The sequence below is a fragment of the Solea senegalensis genome, linkage group LG1 (genome assembly GCF_019176455.1).
Source record: "Solea senegalensis isolate Sse05_10M linkage group LG1, IFAPA_SoseM_1, whole genome shotgun sequence".
NCBI lineage: Eukaryota > Metazoa > Chordata > Actinopteri > Pleuronectiformes > Soleidae > Solea > Solea senegalensis.
In genome coordinates this window covers 31,704,462-31,731,274 of record NC_058021.1, presented here as the reverse complement: position 1 = coordinate 31,731,274, position 26,813 = coordinate 31,704,462, and the positions used below count along the sequence as shown (strand labels likewise).

Sequence of the window (26,813 nt, the reverse complement as noted above, 5' to 3'; positions counted from 1 at the left end):
TGGAGGCCACGGCTCGTGTGCGTTACCGTGTTTCCCCCTGCAGTCTGTGTAACACGCAGCCTCTGATGCAGCGAGCAGATGCCGTCAAAGGTGTTTTTGTCTTCCCATGATGAAACCGACGCACAACTGAGGATCCGTTGATGTCTAACCATCTGGTCGGTGTAATATACCACACACAAAGACACACAGAGAGAGAGACACACACACACACACGCGCAGCTAAAGTATGAGTCTGTAGAATGATGCAAGTCATCTTCATTTTCTTGCAATTTAAAGTTTTTTGAAATGTTTTCTTCCTCGCTGGGTTTTTCTCGGGAAAATTACAAATGCGCTCTCACACACGGCGCAGAGAAGTTAACAAGTTATGTCATCGTTGTCATTGTGGAAACGAATACATGGACATGTTTTCATTTGACCGTGGTCAGGGTCAGGTTTCTCTCGTCTTCGCTGTCTGCCATTGTGAACGCATGTTTTTCGTTTTTCCACTCTGTTACATGGACTGGAAATTAATAACCTTTGCGATCATGGAAATATGCCTGCTATTCAGCGAGCCCCTTAATACATATATATATGTATACATATATATATATATATATATATATATATATATATATATATATATATATGTATATTTATTTCTCCTATTATTTTCTTGTGTGTACGGATTTTCTCTTTTCTGAAAAGACACGTGGAGAGAGAAGTGACATCCAGCTGCAGTGTGGACGCAGACAGGATAAGCAGAGGGATTAAACATCACACGTTCACGACGACGGTCTGGTCGCCCCCAAAACTTTTCATCTTTAATCCCCATGGAAACCGGTGTGTTCATCGGAAGAACCTCAAAGCATTTTTAAAAAAGTCTCCGTTTAAGCGCAAACTTCATAATGTGACTGAGTTTTGCAGCAGCAGCAGCATCAGCAGCAGCGACGACATCAACTGGGACCTAAGGAACTCGCCGCACTTTATCCTCCAGTTAATGCACACGGAGGTGAAACGAGTCACATTATGGAGCAGGAGATGATGTGATGAGCACTGATGGATGAAATTGAGCTGAAATGAAATGGCAGTATGCAGCAGCTCTAAATACGCACGTCTGATCTGATGATGAGACGCACTCGTCTCAATCAAAGGCCTCTGGGGGTGAAGGCTGATTTCTTTAATTACCATTATATATCTTTATGTTCGCGCCGTCTTTGAAAAATGTAGCTTTTTGTTATAGTTTGACGCTCCTCGTGCCCCTTTGTTTTTCCATCGTCTCACTAATTGGAAAATATAATACGATCGTTATTACACTTTCTTTAAATCCAAGTTTGCATATTTGTTTTCGTTCATGCTGCCGAATGCCTGAAGCTCCACATTTTAGACATGGTTACGTTTCAAATACTTATATTTAGACATTTTATTGTCTACGATAAAATGCAGAGATTAATAGAGTGATGTTTCATCACGTGGAGGGACAAAAAAGATCTACAGGACATCATATATCAGATTTAGCCCCCCCCCCCAATAAACCGACCATTGATAGAAATAAATAGATATATAGATAGATAGATAGAGAGATAGAGAGACAGACAGTCAGATAGATAGATTGTAAACAATATTCACTGACAGATTCAGGGCACTGCAGTTAAAAACAGGTGGAGTAGTAATAAAACAACATATATATATATTAAAGAGTTTCTTATGTCTTTTTTATTACGTGTATTGTCCCATGTGTTTGCTGTACAGTTAGTTTGGTGAGTATTGATTGTTCCTGTGTGGGCACCAGACCATTTTTATTGCCCACAGATAGACCGGTCATCTATCGTTATTACACGTTGCCTTTCGCCTCAGGACACCACATATGTAAATGCAGCCTATGCGGCTTATTTACAATATTCTTTTGTCAAATACCGATCAATGACGATGATGCACTCGCCGTTTATTTTTATTTTTTTATTGCTTTTAAATGTCACTCACGTGTGTGCAGCAATAGTGGAAAAGTGGAATGACAGTGATATTTCGCTCCGTTACATCCTCCCTCCTGCTCTGTTTTTTTTTTGATCCGCTGGCGTTTCATGGCAGATGAATGAGGCGCAGACAGTTGGTCTGTCAGTCGGCCAAGTCTGGACACACAGAACCAGAGAAACAGGCTGGTTTGAATATGCAGTTCAATTTAGTTTTTTTCAGATTTTGAGTTGAGAGAAACAACAGGTGATGCTCAGGATTATGTCAGGCGATGATTTTTCACTCAGCCCTTGGCAATCATTTATTTACTATCTCCTCTGAATGAGATGTATTTATTTTTCAGAAGTTTATTACTTAAGTTTGGGCTCTGTATTGCCTTAAGAGAAGATTTAGATTTTCATGTTTTTGTGGTATTTTCCCTTTTTTCCCCATAACCACATTTTCACTTAAACTGAATGAACATGGGCAAACTCAAACCTCACGCATCACTGTAAGTGCTGAACAAAGAGTTTCTCAGTTTTTCTTTTTCTTCCTTCTCAGGTGAAGATGATCGTCTGGCTCTGAAGGGCAAAGTGACGGTAGGAGACCTCTTCAGAAAAGACTTCAAGGTCCACGATCCTAACGCCAAATGGATAAGCAGTAAGTCAACCTGTTCAGTCAAAGGGTTTCAATGTATTCTTTTATCTGTAAAGGTGTTAAATATCTTCATATTTATATACGGCAACAAAAAATATGTATTTCACAGGCATTTTTAGGGAAAATTAGGGAATATTTAGGGATAATCACCATGTCAGTTATTTTAGTGCAGTATTTTATTTCTGCAGAATCACACATGTGGTTGCACAGAAACAGAGAAAAAGATGTCGCAACATCACAATGAATTGGAATCAAAACAATTCGTTTATCACAAAGGCTACACTTACAAAATGACAGACGAACAACCATTCCTGAATCAAATGTAACAGTCCACAAGAAAATGTCTGATTCTGAATGACTTCATTCGTGTGAATCTGTTACCACAAGGGGGCAGCAGCGATGAGTATGCAGAAGTATAGACATTTCCGAGTGCCATTGAATGCACCTTGAAGCTGCTTCTTCTCAAACGCTTTGAGTTTGAGACCCCCGCTTTAGACCCCATATTTCTTACAAGTAGGATCTTTGGAGTGCACAAGGGCCAAAACTGTTGAATCATTAGTAAACAAAATCACAGCATACACACACATTTTTAACAAAAAGAACATTTTAATTGAGCAAATATAGCCGCTGGCACATAATGAGTGCTAAGTGGAGCCTCCATGGCATTATAGGCAGAGGTTAATTAGCCAAAATGATTAGACAACCTCTAATATATAGCGAGCAAACAAACAATAATATAAGGATAATAAAAAAGGAGTTTATGTGCCTCTTGACTTCAGCTTCAACAGCAGTTATTTTGTTGAAAATGAAGAGCAAACAACTGATTTCTGCCTCAGCTTCATATCAAATGCAAAGAAAGTCTGTGCGTCACGCTGTCTTTCAACCAACAAACGTGTAATTTACCAAATGTTCAGTGTCGTTTGCCCCATCTGTCTCCTGTGAGTGTGTGTGTTTAAATCACTGCGTGTGTGTGTGTGTGTACTTTGTTTTTTTCTGACGTCCACCCCCCGCGTTTGTAATCCATACGCTTCAGTCGTCGCCCATTTACCTGTAAATACACCCCATATTTTTCTCTCCGATCAATGACCGTGTGCGGATGCTGCTGCGTCGTTACAATTCCTTACCAGCAATTTTCAAATGCTCATTTTGTTAAATGTCCAGGACGGGAGCGTAAGGAACGCCGGCAGGGAGCTGATGAGAGGAAATTTGATTCTTTTATTTTGTATCAAGGTAAAAAAAGAAAAGAAAAAAGACTTGCATGTGTCAGTGAAGAGAGTGATCACACCTCCGAGATCTGATGAATATGTACAGCTGAAGGATTAATGAGGTGGATTTAGTCGTCTCCCGTGCCCAAAGAAGCTGTCTCCTCCACTCGCACGATGTAAGATGGCTCCTGGAAAACGGCAGCAGCTGTTAAATGTGATTGCTCATAATCAGAAAGCTGAAACCCCCGTGTTTATTACATTAGCGACGGGAAATGCGTTTCCTCTGGATCTCACGCGATGAGCTGCCCGGATTTTCTGATGTGTTTGCTTTGGCTACACGCAGATCTCCATGTGTCGCTCAAAGGCGAGACGCACCGGGCGCGGCTGATTTGACGGAAAGTGGTGAACTAATCGATCACGCCTAAGCGAGCGAGCCTCGGTAAACATCACAAACTGTGTTAGCACTGTACACATCTGGATGTGGAGGAACATCTGCTCCTTGTTGCTCGCAGAGAGTAATTGGAAGCCATAATTATGCAGAAAAAACTTGGACTAGCACATACGGAGGTGGCTTCGACTGCGATCCGTTTCAATCTGAACGCCTGTCACTTGGACAGGATTTCAGAGTGTCTACTGCGATTGACTCATTGGAAGACAATAGTTTTAAAAAATGGGATAAAAGCCTTTAAGACAACAACGGAATGAGTACGACAAATGTAGACCACGCCTTGAAAGCTTCATATCAATTATTCAATGTTTGTGACTGAAGGCGTACCTCCTGTTGCCAGTAGGTGGCGCAATGACTAGTTGGCAGGTTGTTACCTCGGATTGATCGGCCCTGGAAAAAAAGATTCAGAAGCTATTTACCATGGTTACCACGGTAACCTGCCTACAGCTGCTGCTGGCTATTGGGAACACAAACTGTGAGGATGTGTGTTTTTCACTCATTGGATTGCCCCCAGAATTGGTCAGATTACAGATTATTGCATGTGAAGACCCTCAAAAAGTGTCTTAAAGAGTAAGTGGAAAAGAAAAGGAAAGGATGATGAAATAAAGAATAATAGCAGATAAGACAGGGACCTTATAACCTTTTTTTATTTAATTGGTTTGTTGTAAATTCATTGTGGAGGATCTAACCCGCTAAATAATAATAATAATGATATTGATAGTTATAATTAAAAATATTGAGAAATGCAATCGGGAATTCTGCACACTTCCAACTAATGTTGTCCTGTTCCTTGTTATTCTTTTTTGGTTGGCAATTCCAATAGTGGTGGTTTATGGTTTATTGCTTGTTGTTGTTGTTGTTGCTAACTCCAGTACTTGTTTGGAATGCTCAGTCAGCAACTATTTCCACCATTTTTCTTGGTCACTGATTAAATGTAGCAGGAGTTGTTTAAATTGGCTGCAAATTGTTGCAGATATTTTCAAATAAATGCAGCTAAACCAGCAGAGATACACACAGTACATTCACAGAGTCATATAACCTGAAATCAAACACATACATTCACACTTTGGTGTTTAATATTCACAGTTCAGTGTACGCTTCTGAGAAATTCCCTCAACCCTGGTGTGCCTTAACATGCACAGAGACAGGAGAGGTACAGTAAAAAAAAAACAAAGCACTGTGTAATAATCCAAGTGTATCATTAAAAAAGCAGTCTGCTCTTTCATCTCGTCGTCGCGTTTGTGCCGCTGACGGTGCCATCCTTGATCTGGAGGTATTTTTAGTGTATCATTAGATTCAACAAGGAAGAGAGGAGGAGAGGAAGAGAGAGAAAGAGAGGGAGAAGTAGTTCATCATTTGATTATTTTGCCTTCGTTAGTGTGTCCATTTTTCTTTTTTTCAGTGTTAAGTCAAACTACACGCTCTCAGAACTGTCTATAGGATTCACAATAATGACTTCACAGCTCGGAGGCTGTGATAGATTTTTTTTAAACCTAATTTAACCTGCTTTTATTTTTTTTATTTACTCTCACACTTTGTCATTTACAAATATTTACTCGCACGTTCACATGCAGCTCTTTGTTTTGCTGTGACACACACATTTTCACACAGTCACACGTTCAAACAGTCACACGTTTACACAGTCACACAGTCACACAGTCAGATCAACATCAGAACACACCGATAAAACATGTAGACCAGCGGAGCCGGGAATCAAACCCTCAACCCTCACTCTGCCACTGAGTGGCAGTAATGGTTGTAGTTGTAGCAGTAGTAGTGGTCGTAGTATTAGTGGCAGTAGTAGTAGCAATAGTAGCGGTAGTAGAAGTAGTAGTATTGGAATAGTAGTGGTGGTAATATAACTAATAATAGTGGTAGTGGAAGTAGCAGTATTAGTAATAGTAGAGTTAGTAGTAGTGGTAGTAGTATCAGTAATATTAGCGGTAGTAGAAGTGGTAGTAGAGGTGGCCGTAGTGTTGTTAGTAGTATTAGTAATAGTAGAGTTAGCAGTAGTTGTAGTAGTATCAGAGGTGCTAGTTAGTAGTAGTGGTAGTAGCAGTAGCGGTAGTAGCAAGCCAGTAGTAGTAGTAGTATCTGGTAGTAGAGGTGGCCTGTAGTATCAGTAATATTAGTGGTAGTAGTGGTAGTAGAGGTTGGGTTGTTAGTAGTATTAGTAATAATAGAGTTAGTAGTAGTGGTAGTAGTATCAGTAATATTAGCTAGTAGTAAAGGTAGTGGTGTTAGTAGTATTAGTAATAGTAGTGTTAGTAGTGGTAGTAGTATTAGTATTAGTAGTGGTAGTAGTATTAGTAATAGTAGAGTTAGTAGAAGTGGTAGTAGTATCAGTAATATTAGAGGTAGTAGAAGTGGTAGTAGAGGTGGCTGTAGTGGTGTTAGTAGTATTAGTAATAGTAGTGGTAGTAGTATTTGTAATAGTAGAGTTTGTAGAATTGGTAGTAGCAGTGGTGCTACTACTAGTAGTAAAAGTGGTAGTGGAAGTAGAGGTGGCGGTAGTAGTGATAGTAGTAGTAGTAATATAGGTAGTAATGGTATTAATTGTAGTATTCATAGTATTAGTAGTAGTAGTATATGTATTGTTTCCATGCTTGTAGTGTAGCATTAACCTTCTCTGTGGATCAGTGTTCTTTCGCCTCCATGTAGTGAGTTCTCTGCGTTGGTAATTCACCACATAATACCGAAATCTCACATATGCCTCTTTTCTTTTTATTTCTTTTTTTTAAATTCCTCTCCTTTTGAATCGTTCAAACCCAGCGTCATTGTTCTCCATCTCCATCTCCGTCGGGACACGGTGCAGGTGCTGTGAGCAGCTGCCTGCACTTGTCGCGGCCACGTTCCTCTTGTTTGTGGCGTGGCGGCGCCTCGGGTCTTCTTCGGGGGTTGCGACAGCGAAGGCGGGGGGGGGTTTGTTAAGCGGTCGGCCATTTGGAACTATAAAGTGTTATCGGTGTGACTTTGAGAGCAACGCGTGACTGTGATTTAGACGGGGAGTGAGGCACTGATGTCTCTTTAGTCCCTGTGTGTGTGTGCGTATGTTGGTGAATTGCCTCGTTTCTTGAATGATGCACAGCCTCTCATCTTCAATGTTTATGTGCCGGCAATCACACTGGAGAAGATTAGCGAGTTGTCTTACTCCCTTATTGACTTCTCATAGCTCTGCTCCCGTGACACGACATGAGTGATGATGTGGATGTCATTTGTTTATGGAGTTCTGCGACGGGTCTTTATCTCACCAATGAGACATATCAAATTAGCCCATATGCACACACACACGCACACACACTCTCTGACACAAACACCATTATCCAGTGTTCATTTTGTGTCACAGACCATCAGCGAATGAGGCAGAAGGTATAAATATCCCACGCCCGTCTGAGATGCCCCAGTTTTTAACCACTTATTCTTAATCTGAGAGGACGTTTTTTTGGCGTGAACTCGAATGTTCCTGTCTTTGTCGACCAAAACAAAGCAGCAGACGTGTCGGGGAAAAGAAAAACTGTCAACATATACTGACATTCAATATTTTAATTCCATCAGGGAGGGGAGGAAAAAAAGAGAAGTAGCGTTTCATGTTCAAACTTAAGAGCAGAAGTGGTTGCCGACGTGTGTGTCTCCTGACGACGTCTGCACTCTCGGCTCCCGAGCTGCCGACGTCTGAAGTGCTTGATATCATCTTTGATCCGAGATCTGAGCAGCAAAAACTTGATAAGAAAATAAGTAAAAAAGTGTTTTGTGTGTTGTTTTTTTGTGTCTGGCGTAAAGTAGCTCTCCAAAAGCATATTGGCACGGAGAGACAATCGCACATGCTTTTTACGCGTCTCAACTCCATTTCTGTGTTGTGTTGCTCTTCCTTTCATGTGTCCACCCCGGCTCTTTTCATCACACCATGAAGTAGATGCCAAAGTGCTTTCATTTGGCTCCCTCACCTTCGAATTTAGAGCTAAATCCAATGTTTTTCTCTGACAGCGGGTGAATATAAAAGCCTGATTTTTTCAGAACGTAGCCCTCCACAAAATGGATGTGGATCTCAAGAACCCGCGCAGGCTCTCGTTGTTTCACTGAGACTGTAGAAGATTATACGTCGAAAGAAGCGATTTTTCATGACGAAAGTGCCGCGAAGCGTCGACCCCAGGCGCACGTAAACAAAATAATTTGTCATTTTCATTGTCACTGTGCACTGATTGAGGTTTAGTGTGCTGACTAATTGTGTTTAATCTCATTGTTTGCTTGCATTATTCATATCATTTGCATCTTCTCCCCATCTGCACCCCGTCTCTCATTTGTTGCTCGTATAGCAGCAGCAGCAGCAGCAGCGTCGGCGGTGATTGTATTGATATTCATGCGTTCTGCAGCTCCACAGTCCCACATAACTGTAGCAAGCAAATCTTCCTGAAAAGCCCCAATTGTGCTGTCTGTTGCTGCCTGCAGAGAGGAGAGGAGACAGAAGCGGTGTTAATTAACAACACAAGTCCAACCCACACACAGACTCTGGGAAAACAGAAGTACACCACAGCATTATGTTTTCTCCTCCTCTCAGCATCCATACCTGTTCCTAATTACTTCATTTACAATCTCTCCTCATTATGAGCCAACCGTGGTCGGTTGGACTGATGCAATAAATGTGTAATGGCGTATTTTCCTCGTATACTGTAGAATACCACTATATTCCTCCACTGCAGCTGGCGCTTCTACGACCCACATCCCCCCATAATGCCGCCTCATTCTTCTGCACATGGCATCCACGTCCAATCTGTGAAATTGACTTACAGTGCTTTGAATCCACTTTGGAGCGTCTTATCGCTGACAATTCACGGCTTAACCGTGTTTGCGCGACGCAACGGGAAAGTGGCGAGCTTCCCGTTTCGTGGCGAGACTCCCGCGGCGCGATTTGACACAGAGCATTACTGTATATATGTTTTATTCTGGCGAATTTAAAGCTGTAGTGGGCAAGCTTTAAACGCAAACAAAAAAACGTTATGTTGCATTTAAACCACAGTCAAATGAGTTCCCGCACTGCTGAGTTTATGTAGGGGCCACTAAACAAATGAGTTCATAAAAACACAAATACACATCGTAAACTGTAGAATTAAGGAAGCTAGAGCTCAAAACAAACGTCTTCCCTCGTGTAGCGCAGCTGAAAGGGAAGAGAGACACGCCCTGATACACAGGTGCACCCAAATAATGGAGAATAGGTGTGGGTCAAAATATGGATTTGCCGATGTATCGCGCAATACGATGATCAATATGATCAATAATACCGAGTGTATCGCTGAAGACACGTTTGCACAAGCGTACTATCCATTACCGTAATTACAGGATTGGATGGTTTCCAATGGTTTCTGAAAGCTGAGAAGTTGCGAGTCAAAGCCAACGTGTTGTGGTTATTACGGTAATTTCACTCGACGTCTTTAATCAGCAGCTTGATACGAAGACAAATGTGTGTGAGTTGCGTACTCGTACTGTTAATATTTACCGAGCATCATTTCATTTTTAAGAAATACTGCTTCTTCTTCTAGAATAAATTATGCAAGTAGTTATTTTTACGTTTGACATCTACTCCCCAAACCTGGCTGTCTCTGCTGGGCCCAGATTCTGATGCTGGCGGACCAGTTTTGGCCCACAGGCCACCAATTGCTGACCATTGACACAGACTTTACGAGACTTTTGTTCGCGATGTTGTAAATAAACACTTTTAACTTTTCTTTTACCTTCAGGTAGGCCGATATCGCGATGTATCGCTGCATGATTGTCTCGCGATACATTGATTATCACAGAATCATCGCGTCGCGATATTATTGTTATCGTGGACCATGTATCGCGTATCGTATCGCGAGGCAACCTGTGATTCTCGACCCTGATACATACAGTACAGTACAGATGAAGTAGAACAACAAAAGTTACACACTGCAGCTTTAAATGCTCATGTTTCACGTGTGTAGATGTTGTGTCTGAAATTGTGCAATGATTTGATTTGGGAATAATTAGCACATTTCACTGTGATGTGGAGGGTTTTTTTATGAGTGCTGCTGCTGTTGTTGTGTTCGCCGTTTTACAGGCACTAACTTCTCTAATGATCTTAATTAATATGAACATTTCATGTTCAGTGGTTGTTTGCCAGCACACACAAACACACACACAAAAAAAAACAAAAAGAACACTGCGGCGCATAAAACACACATGGAAGCGGGTAAAGTGGAGCGAGCGGAGGCTGTTCGTGCCGCGACAGACGTTATGGATTTATGAGGAGCGTAGGAACAGCTGGCACATACTGATGGAATGATTGTCACCTCAGAGGCAGCGAATCAAGTCAATGACACTTACTCATTCTGAGGATTAATTGCGAGTGAGATTACAGGTTGTAAAAAAAAAAAAAAAAGCAGGTTATGAAAGTCGATGGAGGATTTCTGAGAACACTTAGCCTCCTCCTCCGGGAGTCGCCTTGAAAAGAAGAATGTGGGGCTGGATGAAGCGTTTACTTTTCAGGAAGTAGTACTCTCTAACGAGCTGCTTCCACAGACCATAATGCTCTGCGAGTCGGGGAGATTCCAATTTTGTGCTGCACCTTACTGTGACATTAATCCTGGCGTAGAAGATTTTGTTTTCGTTTCATTAGACTGTGAGGAATTAATAAGGCGTTGTTTGCAAAATGGAGCAAAGCTTGGACATTTAATTTCTTGCATGTGATGGAATATTACATTTTTACTCCAATAATTGTACTTTCACCAAGGACGTTATATTTCTATTTATTTTAGGGATGCCACGATAAACTAAATGAATAGTAAACTAGCTTGATAATAGATTCATTGGTTTGAGTTTGAGTGTTCAACAATAACTTAATAATTCTTTGATTTTTTTCCTTCTCAAATGTGTATTTTTCTAGTTGCTTTGCTTCCCCAATACAAATACTCCAATAATTGTACTTTCGCCAAGGACGTTATATTTCTATTTATTTTAGGGCTGCCACGATTAACTAAATGAATCGTTAACCAGCTTGATAATAGATTCATTGGTTTGAGTTTGAGTGTTCAACTATGACTTAATAATTCTTTGATTTTTCTCCTTCTTAAATGTGCATTTTTCTAGTTGCTTTGCTTCCTCAATACAAATACATTTATTGTGAATCATTTTTTGGGGGGTTGTGGACAAAACAAGACATTTGGCTAACGCCAATCAGCCTTTTTCAACATTTTCTGACATTTTTACGGACCAAACTATCGGCACGTTAATCGATTGTGAATAGTCGGGGGCCTAATTTATTTTGCAGCAAGATAAATCAAAACCTTCTCAACTGATTTCCATGAAAGAACACAAATTAGTATGAGAATAAACTTGGACGATGGAGCACCTTTCAGAATTCACACGACAAGCTGCCTCGCAACGGCAACAATGGTCATGAGAGTGTTAAACATGGTTCTATTGTCTTACTACGACTTCATGTGAAATTGTTTTAGACGTGGAATGGCTACAAAAAGTGATAATGATTGTTATTATTTGAATCTTTTAGGCAAGCAGAGCCCGGAGGTTTGTCTGTGCTCAGCTGAGACGTGATATTTTGCCTCTGGCAATTCTAAAACCCAGAATGTTTCCGCTCAATTTGAGAGCTGAATAGGAAATGTCAGCTTTGTTGTTTGGGAAAAGTTGAAAAACAAAATGCACTTTTTTTGCCCATTGTAAAATGAATGAGGAAGGTCTCAAATTGTTTTGTTTTAAAAGCCGACCAACGGTGCTTTGCTGTATGTGTCACAGAAGGATTATTTGCTGCTGCACCTGTTTTACTGTTATGTTCATTGCACTTTTTAAAACAAGCTTAAAATATAGCCATCTATCGGAATTTTTAAAAATACAGATACAGATATGATGGTGCCACAACAGGAAACCTCATCACCTAACAACATTATTTTGTAGTAATAATAAGGCTGTTCCCTGAATGCATCTCATAGCTATTTATGTAACCCGAATGATAAATAAAACATTTACTGGAATTGGATGCAAATTCTTGTTCAAGGAGGCTTTTTTTTTTTAATTGAGCTTCTTGCAGCATAGTAAAGTTTCTTCGTATAGTTCAAACACTGCATTAGAGTCCACTGTAGCACTTTTATTCTCCAGTCTGTTACTGAGGAAAAGTCAAACGGAGCTTCAGTGGGAGAAACCTCAAATTACCAGAAGTGACAGGAGGTTGAAACTTCAACGATGTTTGAGTCAGTCTCGTAGGGACGAGAGTGGCCTCCTCTCTTCATCTCTGATGTGAGACGGGCGCAGTTTGTGACAGACTTCACAGACGTTGCCCGGACCTTTAATTTGCTCAAGATCAAGATCTCGCACAAAAAAAAAAGGGGCAGAAGTTCAAGAGTGTGAAACGGAAATGACCAGTTTCAGAAGCAGAGGCAGTGAACCATCACCGTGGAGGGAAAAGTGATAGGTGTTCCAGATAAGCATAAATGACTTTACTGTGGGAAAAAAAGGTAACCAGCAGCAGCGGCAGCTTTGGCTGTCGCCCCAGGTCATTTTCTGTTTTTGTCAGCAGGGTCATACTTGAAGGTTTTCTGCTCATTTGTGTGCTCTGTCATTCGTTTGTCTGCACGCTTTGTTTATCGGGACAGCACTGTGAAATTTCACATATAAATCACAATAAACTATGTTAAATTACAGGTCAACCGATTTTTAAAGGTCGGTCGTAATATAACAGTTTGAAGCATGGAAAAGCTGAAACAATTTCCTACCCCAATTCCCCAGGGGGAAAAATAAACCGGAGTGATATTCCAAGAACCTTTACAATAACAATATTCATGACAGTATTAAGAAGCGTAAACAAATAACAGACCCATTACCACATGTGTGGTAGCAAAATGATATAGGGAAAGGTCAAAGGCCAGGGAACTAGCAAGTTTGGATATAACATAGCATAACATAAAAATGTTATGCGACATGTTTTTGCAGGAAAAATGGAGGAACTCAATCATCGTTGAGCTACGTGCGTGTCGGTCTATAAGAGATTGCTCACATTTTAGATCAAGAGCGGCTATTTGACTGTCGCTCCACTGCTGTGAAACATGACAAAAGTATTTGTTTGTTTGTGGGCTGCATGAGGTGATTGCATTTACAAGGTTTCAGCTCCTGTAAGTCAAGTGCAATTGTAGTTGGAGAAACTGTTTTTTGGTTAAAAGCTTTACAAGGGTTCCCTGAATGCATCTCGTAGCTGCTCCTTTTTCTTTCTTTTTTTTAACCAGCTCTCATCTCTCCAGAGTTTGTCATTTTTGTTTTATTTTCATGGAGCTAAAAATTCGCAGTGAAGTTAGTTTGAAGCAGGCAGTCCACAACTGTATTTGCAAGAGTCAGTGTTTGGAACATCTAACCTAAAACTAACTTAGAAGTCAAGCACCGTTTCAGTTGGAGAATCATTTCATGGTGTTTTTAAACAACTGCTTTTTGGTTCAATGTACCAATTGAATAGATTAATAAACATACATGTACACAGTGTACACAGCAGAGCAAAGATTTAAAGCTGTATTGCTACACTGGAAACTCAATTTTAGTCAGCCACCAGCAGACACCATAATTCTCTGCCGGCAGCTTCTGTCCCTTTTATCACACCAGTCATCATCCGCAGCCTTGGGCAGGGACAAATGACCTGGAACCGACAAGAAAAATCCCATTTCATCCAGAACTTAACACTGCAACCCTGACTCACCTCGCAGCTCACAATATAGCCCACAGAAACTACCCACTGCAATCACACCTAGTGTGATTTATTTTAATCACACGGTGATGTATTATGTGGGGGTTAGGGTTTGAAGGTAAGGGTCGTTAAAAAAGTAAAATCATATTTCTGTTTCTTTCAAGTCTTCTCCTCACTACCTGGTTCAATCGTGCGTAAATTGAGAGAACAAGTCTGCATTTTCTGTGCTTCTACACATTCAAAAAGAATATATGAAAACAAAATGCATTGCCCCCGTTTCTAAGTCAAAATATGTTCCTGTTACGCCTGCACTGTGTTTCCTCGCCGAGTACAAAACACACTCGTGATAACAGTAAATGCATTGAGCTGAGTGAGTACAGCTGCATTCATTATGTATTGTGTTACGAGTGGGAACAGATATGGCAGACTGCAAAGAGTAGAGTGGCTGTAAAACGCTGTAAAAAGTCGAACCCTTATTGATTACAGTGCAGTAAAAATGTATCTTCACTCCCCGAGTCCATTTTCCTCTGCTTGGTATTAGCTCCCACTTTCGGCTCTCGTCTGATTTTTTTTTTTTTAATTGAGCTGTCATATTACACATGATAGGATTTTAAGTTGTTAATAAAGCCTAAGGCACAATGAAGCCAGTGAGTGGTGCAGAGTTGAGGTGGGTCAAAATATCGCCGGCGCAAATATTGATATTTTAATTAACAAATAAAGGTGTTCTAAGTTAAGAAGTTCCTGCCGGGTGTCGCTATACTTCAAGTCTCCTCACGGTGGCGCTGGTCAAATGAATGAGTGTAGACATGGGCGGAAGTTACCTGGCTGAAGAAGAGGGAGTTTACAGCGGGATAATGGTGGCGAAAGCTACGTTAAGAGCTGCTCTATCCATGTTCAATACATAGACTTTATGCACTTTGTTCTCTATGTTGTGAATAAATAGAGAAATCCTGAAACTCTTAACTTTTCACGTTAATGTTTTGTTTTCTTCAGTGAGACAGACACCACGATGTATTATCTTGCAATATATTGATTATGACAGAATTGTTCTATCGTGATATTATTGGTATCGTGGACCATGTATCGCGTATCTTATCTCTGACTGCATAGTTTTTGACCTTAATTAGGCCTCTGCACACTCTACATTATGGGGCTTTTTTGTACAATAGTTCCTGGTACCTGGTGCTTTGTTTGGTTAAAGGGGATAAAAAAAAGATAGCAACGGTATCAGCTGTAACACAAGCTAGCAATATCATTAGCTTTGTCATCAGCTGCGATGCAAGTTGTCATTAGCGACATCATCGGCTGCACCGTCCTCAGTGGCAACGTCAAATGTGACGGCATTAAACAACGTCGTCCGCTCATCAACCGCAGTGCAAGTCGACAATGTAATTAGCTACATAGCTAGTGACTGGCAACTTATAACACAGGTTAGCTGTAAAGCAATTGAGCAAGTTAGCATGCACCAGTGGTAAACAACAGAAGAAGATGAATTGCATTCCTGCAACTGTTGTATTTATGTGTATACAAAAATCTAAAGACGAGTCAGGAGATCCCACATACCAGCAGTCTTTTTGCCTCCATCGTAGTTGGCTGGGGCCACACAGTGTTGCACGTGGCTAGCACTATTGCCTCAGAGCAAGAAGGTTTCCCAGTTTCCTGCCACAGTCCAAAAAGCAGGGATAATTGGACACTTCAAATTGCCCGAGGTGTGATTGAATGAGTGAATGTTTGACTGGCGACCTGTCCACGGTGTACCCCGCCTTTATCCCTATGTCATCTGGGATTGGCACCAGCAGGCCCGTGACCCTCTTGTGGAGGATAATGTGGGCGAAGATGGATGGATGTATGAATGTATTTGACTGATTATTGTCATTTCATGTTGCGTTTCATAGATCGTGGCAGCACACAATGTGAGATTTCTGACACTGTGTCAGAACTTTCCACATGCTATCTTTGCCTCTGGCAACAGCAACTGTCCACTAAATTTTAGAATTTAAATTTAAAATGTCGGCTCTGTGATCTGGGAAAAGCTGAAAATGAAATTACCCTTTTGTTTTGTTTCCCATTGATTAATGATCTTTTTTTGTAAAAGGAATGAAGCTCTCAATCTGTTTTCTATGTCTGACAAAAGCCGACTTTATTTCTTGTTCACATCGTAATTTTTTTTAATTTATTTATTTTTCTCATTTGTTTTGTTAAAAGCCTTCCAATGATGTTTGATTTGACACTTAAAATGTCACAAATACAGATATGGTGGCGCCGCACACCATAACACATACAACACCTCACAAAATATATCACAATGATTACATAAACAAGCAAATTTACAGTGATAATAAGTGTTCAAATGATAAATAAAAACAAAAGCATAAACTTTGCCTCCCACTCCCCTCTCCATGGCTCTCCCTCTGCCTCCCTGGAGTGTGTCTGGGTTCAGGCTGTGCCCTGGGCACAACTCTGTATTAATAAGACATACATCCATGGAAAGGTGTAGATCAGAGGATAAAGCAGGGCCCTGGGCAAATGCACAAGAAATGAAGGTACACACAAAGAATAAAAAAACAGGGGAGGCCAACAGAGAGAAGGAGAAAACCTTTGCTCCTTCTACACAGCGTGTTCAAAGCTGGATGCCGTGCCGTGGTGGTGGTGGTGGTGGGGAGCCTGGGGTATCACCTGTGTGTACCAACAGTGGCAGTATAGTCGCAGAGACCTGGTTCTGATGCCGTCACATCAGAACTGTGACAACACTGAATAGCGGCCCGCTATCTCTAAGATCGCCCTGTACTGTGGAAAAGTGGAATAAGCTTTCCATATTTTATTTTATGACAGCAGCAGCAAGTATTTGTTTGTTTGTGGGCTGCATGAGTGTTTACAGAGGTGATTGAATTTACCAGGGTTCCCTGAATGCATCTCGTAGCTTCTCCTCTAAGGTGAATCGATGCCCCCGCTTTATTTTTTACTAACTCTCATCTCTCCAGAGTTTGGGTCACAGAGCCCTGGTTCTGATGCCGATTCTGATATATGTCACATGTCACAACTCTGAATAGCAGTGGCTCACTATCTAACATCGCCGTGTGCTTGTGATTGTTGGGGTTCTGTGTGTGTAAACAAAGGCAGGATTACAAGAATATAATGGAAAAAAAGAGAGAGAGATTGAATGGAGGACATAAAATGCTTTTGGGTAATAGCCTGTGAAAGAATAGGTGGCTTTGATGGAGCAGAAAAGAGAGCGAGAGAGCGGAGACGGAGGGGATGATAAGGTATGAAATGATGAACCCAGCAGGTGGGCTCACAGAGAGGCCAGTGATGGGAGGCACTTGAAAGGATCTGAGGTATATCTTAAGGTGTGCAGATGAAGGAGAAGATTAGCAATACGGTGAGAAATAAAAGATGAGATAAGGGTCCCTTAAAGATGCAGGTCTTTGAGGTTGAAATGAGGCCAGAGAATGTGAGGACAGAAGTCCCGTCAGTCACTCAGACCACTCATTTATCATTTATATTTAACCCATTCATGCTGCAGCCTCCATTCTTGTATATAAAAGCACATGGTTTGTCAAAATGCCAAACTAAAATAACAGAGTATGGCGGAGGGAACTGTGTTTATCACCATAAATTCCATGGAGGCGTTCGTTTTTATACCCTTGTTAGTATGCTGGTGGCTTTTTTGAAAGAAGACAAAAGACGTTGACGTGAAGGGGGCCCGCGCTTGCGATGTTTATCTCTTAAAAAAGAAGGTCTGAAGCCGCTCTCTCTCTCGCTCTCTCTCTCTCGAGCACATCCTGAATCAAAGTCATTATGATGGTGATTCTGTTGCCGCTAATGGACAATTAGATATGCTAGCAGATAGCAAGCGCGCCGCACAACAATCCCCGGGTTTCTAATTAGCTCGCCAAGTAGCACGGTTGGCTTGTGCGCCTATGGGTCAGTAAAGCAGCAAGACAGAGCGGACACAGATGGATTGAAGGTTGAAAAAGGGCAGTTGCTGTATTTAGCTTACTCGTCCTGATAAAGGCCTGATGGATGGGGAGCTGCATCTGACTCGTAATGGCTGCCTTCAACGATTTCCTCCTGGGGCTGGACTCAGATGTGTTTGTGCTAGAAGTTCTTGCTTCTTAGATGCATCCAAAAGCCGGTCATTTTTAGGTCATCTTCCAGAGCTCTTCACGTAATCCTTTGTTGAAAGTTCTCTGTGGGATTAATCTCCCTCATTATGAGTAATGGGGTCTCACATGGACATGCAGTATCCTGCAAAAACTTTAGATAGCTTGTGAGATGTGAGATTTCCTCACCCTTCTTTTTTTCCTCGGAGCCGTGGTCGGCACTGTCACTTTGCACGTTGGTTCAAATCCCATTTTGGTCAGGAGGTGTGTGATCTTCACATGTTTGCTTGCTTTCTCTCTGGGTTGTCTGGCTTCAGAGTAGATTAGATTAGATTAATATAAGAGATTCTAATTTGCCTGTATGGCTGTAGAAACTACTTTTGGATTCTTTTTAATACTTCATCAAAATCCACTGTCACAATATGACAATGGGATCTAAGCACTTGAAACTAGGGCTTAATTGTCAACTATTTCGATAATCCATGAATTGGTTTGAGTGTTGTTGTTTTTATACTTTTCAGCTTCTTAAATGTGAATATTTTCTGGTGTCTTTGCTCCATGTGACAAAGAAATCATTAAGAACTGAATCATTTTTGGGTTTGAAAAACACCGATCAACATTTTCTGACATTTTACAGCTCGAACAAGCACTACCTGAAACACACTTTGACGTAAATGGGCACACGTTTAAGCTAATTCGTGGCGAGTTTTCTTTAACAATAGATGATGAAACCTTCACCGTGTTGAGGTGGACATCAGCGCCCGCTTGTTGTTTTTCTGTCATCAGCTTCTGTTATTGTCTTTGGGTCGACTCATTCGACACCCGTTGCTCCGAACAGCAGCCGTTTCTGCCGTGTGTGTGTGTGTGTGTGTGTTAAGGACCATCCAAATTGTTGACCATGCACAATGTTTGTTAAATGGTGTCTGATCGATCGTCCCTCAGCTTCGTAATAACACACAGCCGCCTCCTCCTCATCGCCTCATGTTGCTTTGGTCCGGAAACAGAGAATCAGAGTTTACTTTTACTTACTTTTACGTTTCAACTGGATCTAATATGTAAGATGTGTGTATTAACTAACACCTGTTGGTGTATTAACTCTTCATTTCATAATAAAATGTCTTTATTCCAGTGTCAATATTATCACCAGAGTTACAGACGGGACAAAATAACAAATTACATTCAAATTTTCCCCAGAAAACAAAGTGCAATATTCATAAAATATCCATCTAAGTGTGGAAACTTAATAGTTTACCAAGTGTATTATTACTGTGAGTTGACCTGTTGATAGAGTTGTACTCATTAACTTAAAAGGAAAAAAAAGCCTATTGTTATAATAAACCTAATTGAATATGCCGTTGATATTAAATAGGTAATAAAAACAGTGGCATCTGCTCAAATGTAATGATGCTTTCAAAGCTCGGGCTATATGGCTAATAACGTCATTAACATTGAACAGTCGTTGTTTTGTTTTTTTTGTTTTTGTTTTATTTAATCACCGCAGCTGCTGTTATGTAACACATTCAAACATTCTATATAACCTGTAGAGAGGGAGAAACCATAACATTCACAATTTAACCCCGTGACATTGTTAATCAGATGTCAGGAGAACAAGATGAATTCATTGTATAAAAATGGGTTCATGCTCTCACGTCACCGAGATGCGTTTGTTCATATGTACGGTTTAACAATTCCTCTCTGCTGCTCTGACTGTAAACACGGTGGACTGGATATTCCACTGTTGCCCTTTTTAACCCATAGAACACTGCTGCTTTTTCCCATTACTATGTTTAAACGTACAATATGTACAGAGGGGATAAGAATAATATGCAATAGTGTGTTATACCCTTTTTTTTTGGCACAATTTAGGCAATCTGATGAATTTTCACCAACTATATAAACACACATGAGTAAAAAAAGTACTAAAAATGTTTAAAATCGGATTGAATTTGTTTTAAATTTGGACATACGTCACAGTTCAAACTTCGCTTGGCTCGTTTTTATGAAGAAAAAGAAAAGAAAAACAGTCGTAAGAAGACCCATAAACCCAGACCTATAAACCCAGGATATCCATATAAAGAGTTGTGTATTATTCCCACGGTAATTTACCATGGCCGCACCTGAGCACTAAGGGTTAATGTCAAGTATAAGCATTGTTTTCTTTCCCACTTTTAATCACAAACTCTCTCTCTCTCTCCGTCTCTCTGTGTTTTCCTCCACCCTCGCAGGCCACGAGCTGTTGTACCGCAACCGCGACGGCGACGTCGTCAAGTACAACGTCGACGGCAACGAGAAGACCGTCCTGGTTCATAACAAGAAGTTTGTGAGTATCGAAGTCGTCGTTTCTGACCCAGGAATTCAATTCAATTAAAACTTTTCTTTTTATGTCAGCAAATCAAAGCACCCCGAAGCCCATTTGATCCATTACTGCTGTGAAATGTGAGCGTAGTTAACACTCTGGGCTGTGTGTGGAAATGTTGAGATGGAGATATAGCAGCAGCGGCAGCAGCAGCTTGGGTGACGACATACAACATTATGTTCGCCATCAAATCAGTCCCGTTGCAGAGATTAATGCAGCTCCCATTTGCTTGCAGGAGCCGAGCAATCCGTCAAATAAAGCTCGTTTAATGACTAGTCTAATGAAAGAAATACCACGCATGGTTAAAGGTCTCATCTTTTTGTCTCCTCTTCCCCCTCCTCCTCTATCTGCCTCTGCTCCTCAGGAAATGTACAAAGCCAGCAAGTACGAGGTGTCGCCTGACATGAAGCATGTGCTGCTGGCCTACAACGTCGCACCGGTGAGCTTCTCATTTGTTTGCTTGTTTTTTGAATTAGCAAAGTGACAGCTAAATATGTCAGCTGCCTCCACTGGGGTTGGCGGAGGGAGGGAGGGCGGGACGATGGGGGAGTTGGCGTGATTATGGGCTTGCAGTGAAGCGAACGCGGGGAGGAGGGGAGGGGAGGGGAAAGTAATCACGGCGGTGTGCGAAGGCCCGCCGCACACCGCTGCCCGTCAGCAATGGCGACCGGGTCCAGCACAGCCGAGCGGAACTGCAGCGAGGGGAACACGGGGGAAAAAAAAACACACAAACAAACCCCCTCAGTGGCCGCGTGGGCTCACACAGAGGAAGGTGTAATCGGCACACGGTGGAGGGAGGGCGGGGCGTGACCATTGGCTGGGAATGTGTCATTTCTGCACAAGTGTCCCATAAATACATCAGCTCATCTCTGCAGGCACCTGCAAACCATTTCAGCTCACACTATAAAACCAGATCAGGGGAAAACTGAATCATTGCCTTGTGTGTTTGCCTCACGCTGTGTCAGCGCGGGGACTTTGTGTCAGAAGAATCACGGCTGGGATTCAACCTTTTGTTATTGCTCACGATGACTGGGAAGATGTGAGCAGCGTGTGCCGGCGTGTTTGCATTTATTATTCCGTCCAGACCGTCCATCACCTTGATAGATGACAGTCATTCCCTCCTCTCTCTATATATATATGTATATATACATGTATACGCTCACTGTAGTAAATGCACACGCAGTTCACCTCGACAGCACGCGTAACACACCGCGACTGGTCGCAATAACTACAGCGTTCGCACATTAACGCACATGAAAATCCATCTCCATAGGAATGTGATTATGAGTCTCGTGGGTATTAAATTACTTTCTTCCTACACTGCTTCATAAACGCTACATTTGTAGCAGGCACTACATTACACACAGAAAAACTATTTGTCAGGAACTGTGTAATTACAGGACGTTGTGCCAATACGATATGCAGTGTCAGTGTTAGATCTGATTGTGGTCTAAAAAAACGCTTAAATATCACATAAGTGCTTCTCTGAGCAGAGGCTGTGAGCAATGCACACTGCAGGGATCGTATCAGCTGTGTGTGGACTTCTTTTTCAGATAAATAAAAGGGGACAACAAAAACAGACGAGTCAGGCTGATATCTGCGTCAGCGTCCGCTATCGAGTCATCGAGACCAATATTTGATGCGTCTTATCCAGATCACACTCGCTCTCCCTGGATTTATAGCTCTGCAAATCCACAGCAGCTCCCACTGAAAATAGAAGAAGTCACACGTATAGATTTGGCCGCGGAGGACGGAAACCCAGAAACATTGCAGATCAAGACTGTTAAAAACGAGTCATTTTAGATGACAGGAAGGCAGGATAGTGCTTCTTGTTCATGTTTTTGACCCTCATGTCCCCATAATATTTTACATCAAGAATCAAATAAAAGAGTTTAGGGTTTATATTCTCAACACTTTGCCTTGCAAGCTGCCATTTCCATGAAGCTGCTTGGAAGTTATGTTGCCGTATCATCACCTGTGGTTCGGTGGCTTTAAAAACCACAGACTAAACACCAGCCTCACAACCTCATTGTGTGTGGCCGCTGGTTAACGTCAGATTTAATGCTCCTGCTAAGTGCTGCTATAAGTGATTCCTCTTCCTCTCCTCCTCCTCCTCCTCCAGGTGTACCAGTATTCCTACACAGCGTTCTACATCATCTGCAGTCTGGAGACTCCGTAAGTAGACGACGGGGCGTCGCTGCTCCCGCCTCATTATCTTCACCTGACTTCACTGCCCACGACTCACTCTGGACGGCAAACCTCAAACGCGGTCTCGACTGACGTTATCTGAGAAATCAAACGGGTATTAATTGGTCCGTGACATGGCAGCCACTCGTCTTAACATCCTCACGCATGTTTGTCCTGTTAGATTATGTCAGGAGCCTTTCAGACACAATTAGAGTCGAGACCGACGGCCAACAGACAGATTGTTAAAAAAATCTGCTGCGAGGCACCGAGAAAATGCTAATAAAGACACAGACTGAACAAGTTTTTTTTTTTTGTGTCTTTCAGAGTTGAATAGTTCGGCTCGTTGTCTTTGATTTGTATTAAATGAACATTTAATTGTTCTATGTTGCATTTATTTAAATAATTCCATGCATAAATGCTCATTTCGCAGCCTTGATGTCTTATTTGGCAAGGTTCAGTTCAAAAACATGCAGATTGGGGGGGGGGATTACGCAAATTGGACACTCTAAATTGACCGTAGGTGTCAATGACTCTCATATGGAGGATAAAGCGGTAGAGGATTAATCAAAAAAAACCATGAGGAGACAAAGACACACTGAGCTCAAAATTGGTACCACTTTGTGTGCATTTAAATTGTCTCCTCAGCTGGAAACATGCAGTTTGTTTACACGCCAGTGTAGAAAACTGATTATAAAGTGACATTAAATTCTCACCCGCCCAAAGAAAGAAAGGCATGATTCACTTATGAGGAAGATTATTATCTGCGTTGTGTTTATTCTGTGCCTTCAGTTGACACCTCCCTTTTAAATGACTGCCACACCGGCTCACAGTAGAAGTCAGCACTGTCAGCAACTCTTGCTGCTCAAATCTATTTGTGTGCTGCCCCCCGGTGGTAGCATGCTAGAAGAAACAAACAAACAAACAAAACAAAAAAAAAGCTCCAACAACCTACACCTGTGCTGATGACCTCATTCATCCTCAGCTCCAGACAAAGACATAGAGGCAGTGACACCTCTAATTCTGCAGCCTGCACTGCACAGCACTTTTCCCCCAATAAGGAGAGGTGACACCGCTACTGAGCGCCGGTATTTATAGGTACACTTAAACCTTTGTTCTCAGACGCACTACACTTGTTCCCGTGTGACTGCGGGCGCTCGAAGCGCGGCTGTTAAATTGTGCGAACGTGTCCTCTGTCTCACGGAATTGTTTGTCCCCCCCCGTCTCCCCGCCCCCCCATCTCTGCTCCCCAGGGAGACGTGGAACCTGAACCCTCCCGAGGTGCGGAATGCTCAGCTGCAGTACGCGGGCTGGGGACCCCAGGGTCAGCAACTGGTGAGAAGCTCCAAATTCCCACAAATTCACTGTCTCGTCTTTCACTGAATCACAGTTTCTCACACGCAGATCAATAAAAACAGAAAACCAGTCAATGGCTTAAAGGAAGAGCTGCATTTCAAAGCACAATTAAATGTTAAGCGTTGGTTGATGTACGTAGACTAGGTCAAACGTGGAGTGGACACTGTTCACTGTCTCTCTCTCTCTCTCTCCACCGTTGACGTGAGATTCCGCGCAGAACAATGAGCGAGTAAAGTTTAGCAAGAGAGCAAGCGAAAGTTCCAAGGTCTCTGTCTCACCAAAGACAAATTACAAAGACTGACTTTCACTAGATGTCCAGATGCAGAGCATGCTGCAAATCTTAAGCTGTGTCAGCACATTCTGTCCTTAAATTTGAGGAAAATTGGTCCTGGAAAGTCCTTGAAAAGTAATTGAATTAGATGATTTCCCTGATTTTAAGAATTTAAAAAAGTATTCAGTCCTTTGAGCTGAGAGTGCTTACATTTGGACCGCCCTTCACTCGTTTTTCTTGCTGTTCACGTCTTTACTTGTTTACCAGAATCTTCTTTTGATTAAGGCAAAAGTGGAATTTTTGTTTTTCTCTAACAAAAGGGTACATTTTAGAATTACTGTGTGTTCAAAGTTTGCCATGTTCTGAGCTCCCCCGACACAATGTTACACAAACAAGGACTGTAAACACTTAATGCTGCCCATTGAACAACTAAAAGGCCGGCAGCAGACGACCTTTCAAGAGGTTCAAGAGGACTCCTGTCGTCCTGTGTTTCATTCGAGCCTTGTTGCTAAAAATCAGCCGTGTCTCATCTAAAGCAGATGTGGAACTTTAAATCCAAGCCTTTCGCTGTCTCCGGTCTGGATTACTGTGATTTCCCCAGAACAAGACGCACGCTCTAAATGACTGTTATTTGTAGGTTGCACTGGTATTACATATACAGTACTTTCACTAGCTTAGCTTAGCTTCCTGCGGCGCATGGCATGACCTCGTCCTTGCCCCAGTTACTGCCCTCCTTATTTCACATCTTGGACATTTCAATTCTCAAACACTGGCCCTTTTTTTCTTTCTTTTTTTTTATCCCTTGGCAGCTAAAGGTGACTCTAACCTTTGCTATTTTAGCCCCAAACCCTTTTGTCCATCCTCACCATCGCTGAGCTCAACAAAACAAATCATATAAGGTAGGCCAAGGTATAGGACGTGCAACGTCCTTCACTGCCTGTATTATATTTATAGCAGATGGAACTAATTATGTTTGGGGGGTGGGGGGGGCTTCTTGGCCATCAGACTTAATATTGGTCACCTGATGGGTGAAGCTGGAATGAAAACTTAAGTATCCTTAGTGTGTCCTTTTGTTTGTACCCCGCAAGCGTTGACAGCCCGCCTTATAGTGGTTGATATGGTAAACGTGTTTTCTACATCACACATTTGAATTCAAGTTTTTGTTTTTTTCTCTTTCTAGTCTTGTTTTTGCTTTGCACCCAATTCCTGTGAGAAATACAAGGTATTTTGCTTGTCACTCTGTCATTTAATGCAGGGGCAGGAAGCATACAAAGGGTTTTTTTTTTTTTCATTGCTTTTCAGCTGAAGGCATCTGGCTGTGACATTGACGATGGAAGTATAGAGAATAAACCCAAAGCAGTTAGGTTGCAAAAAGATAAACTGAAAGAGGCAATAATGCTCCATAGAGCTTAAAGTGAACGAAAAAGAAGGTTTAATTCATCTCTTTCACTGACCATCAACATAAAATATGGCTTAGAGAAACTTTCAGGCTTCTTGTTTTTTCATTTACTTTCCTGTGTTCGTCTTTGAACAGATGCAAATCCTCTCAAGGTTGTTGCCCTATTGAAGTGGCTCCTTTGGATTAGAATAAGCAATACTATAAAAGAAGAATTCAACATACGTACAATGTACAGCCACAGAACCTACTGCTCATCCTGAAATGAGATCGGCAATTTGTATAGAGCTAATGATGCATTCAAGCGCTCTTTGTCAAACCACAGTGTCATTTCAGCAAATAAATGGCAGATGCTTTATAGTACCTAACGTTAGTGTCAAGAAGGCGTTTGTTTCACTTCAACACAAACGTAATAGGCGGAAGACGATGCACTGTGTAAAAGCGTGAATATATCAATATGACGATATCTGCTGATTGCCTCCTCCAGTGACTGTTTCAGTGGTCTGCTTCATGTGATAGATTGACCAGTGATTGAGTGTGTAACGTGTACCTAATACACTTTACGAGCTGACGAGGATCATGGGAGAATGCTCCGTTACGTTCAGTACACACAGGATTATGGGATTATGGGATGTGCTGTAAAGGAAACACATCGTTTTGGCTTCCAATTCCAGGCAGAACAAGTCTCCTGTATCCAGACTCTATGTTAATCTCTATTTGGGTATGGGACATGTGTGTGACCTTAAAACGGTGCATGCACACAGTCCACCCCCCCAGGGTGCATCCTATGAGATTTCCCAGTAAACAAAATTCAAATTAAACACCATTGTTTGCATCACTAGAAGCACTGGCCCCTCGCAAACTCTTCCAGGATGAGTCATCCTCCTCCGCCTCCATTGTCGCTCAACTTGCCAGAGCATTAATAAGCTCAAGTCTGTGGGTTTGCAGGGCAGACAGACTGTAAGTGATTGCGTCCTGCAGCACAATGCTATTAATTACCTGTTATCTCGTCAGCGGATTAATTAACACAGACGCTAAACTGATATAGCCTCGAGTTTCCCACCATTTGTCAGGAAGTAGTTTCACTTGGAGTTATGTTAGCGTGCAAACTCGGCGGCAGCTGGTGTCCCTGAAGATCCAGACGTCCTCTGTTGACAAAGTGAAGGTTGTCTTGAAAGATGTCCATCACATGAAACGAGCTAACACCGTCTGCAAGC

General features: G+C 41.8%; 1 protein-coding gene across 1 annotated transcript in view; it reads left to right on the top strand.

Annotated features, from left to right (window-relative positions):
* LOC122778534 (dipeptidyl aminopeptidase-like protein 6) overlaps positions 1-26,813 on the top strand; it is a 213,030-nt gene that overhangs the window by 162,413 nt on the left and 23,804 nt on the right. The window contains exons 3-7 of the mRNA XM_044040560.1: positions 2,488-2,586; positions 20,259-20,353; positions 20,754-20,828; positions 22,512-22,564; positions 23,827-23,908. Of these exons, the coding sequence (XP_043896495.1) occupies positions 2,488-2,586; positions 20,259-20,353; positions 20,754-20,828; positions 22,512-22,564; positions 23,827-23,908 (404 nt within the window). The remainder of the gene's footprint in view (positions 1-2,487; positions 2,587-20,258; positions 20,354-20,753; positions 20,829-22,511; positions 22,565-23,826; positions 23,909-26,813) is intronic.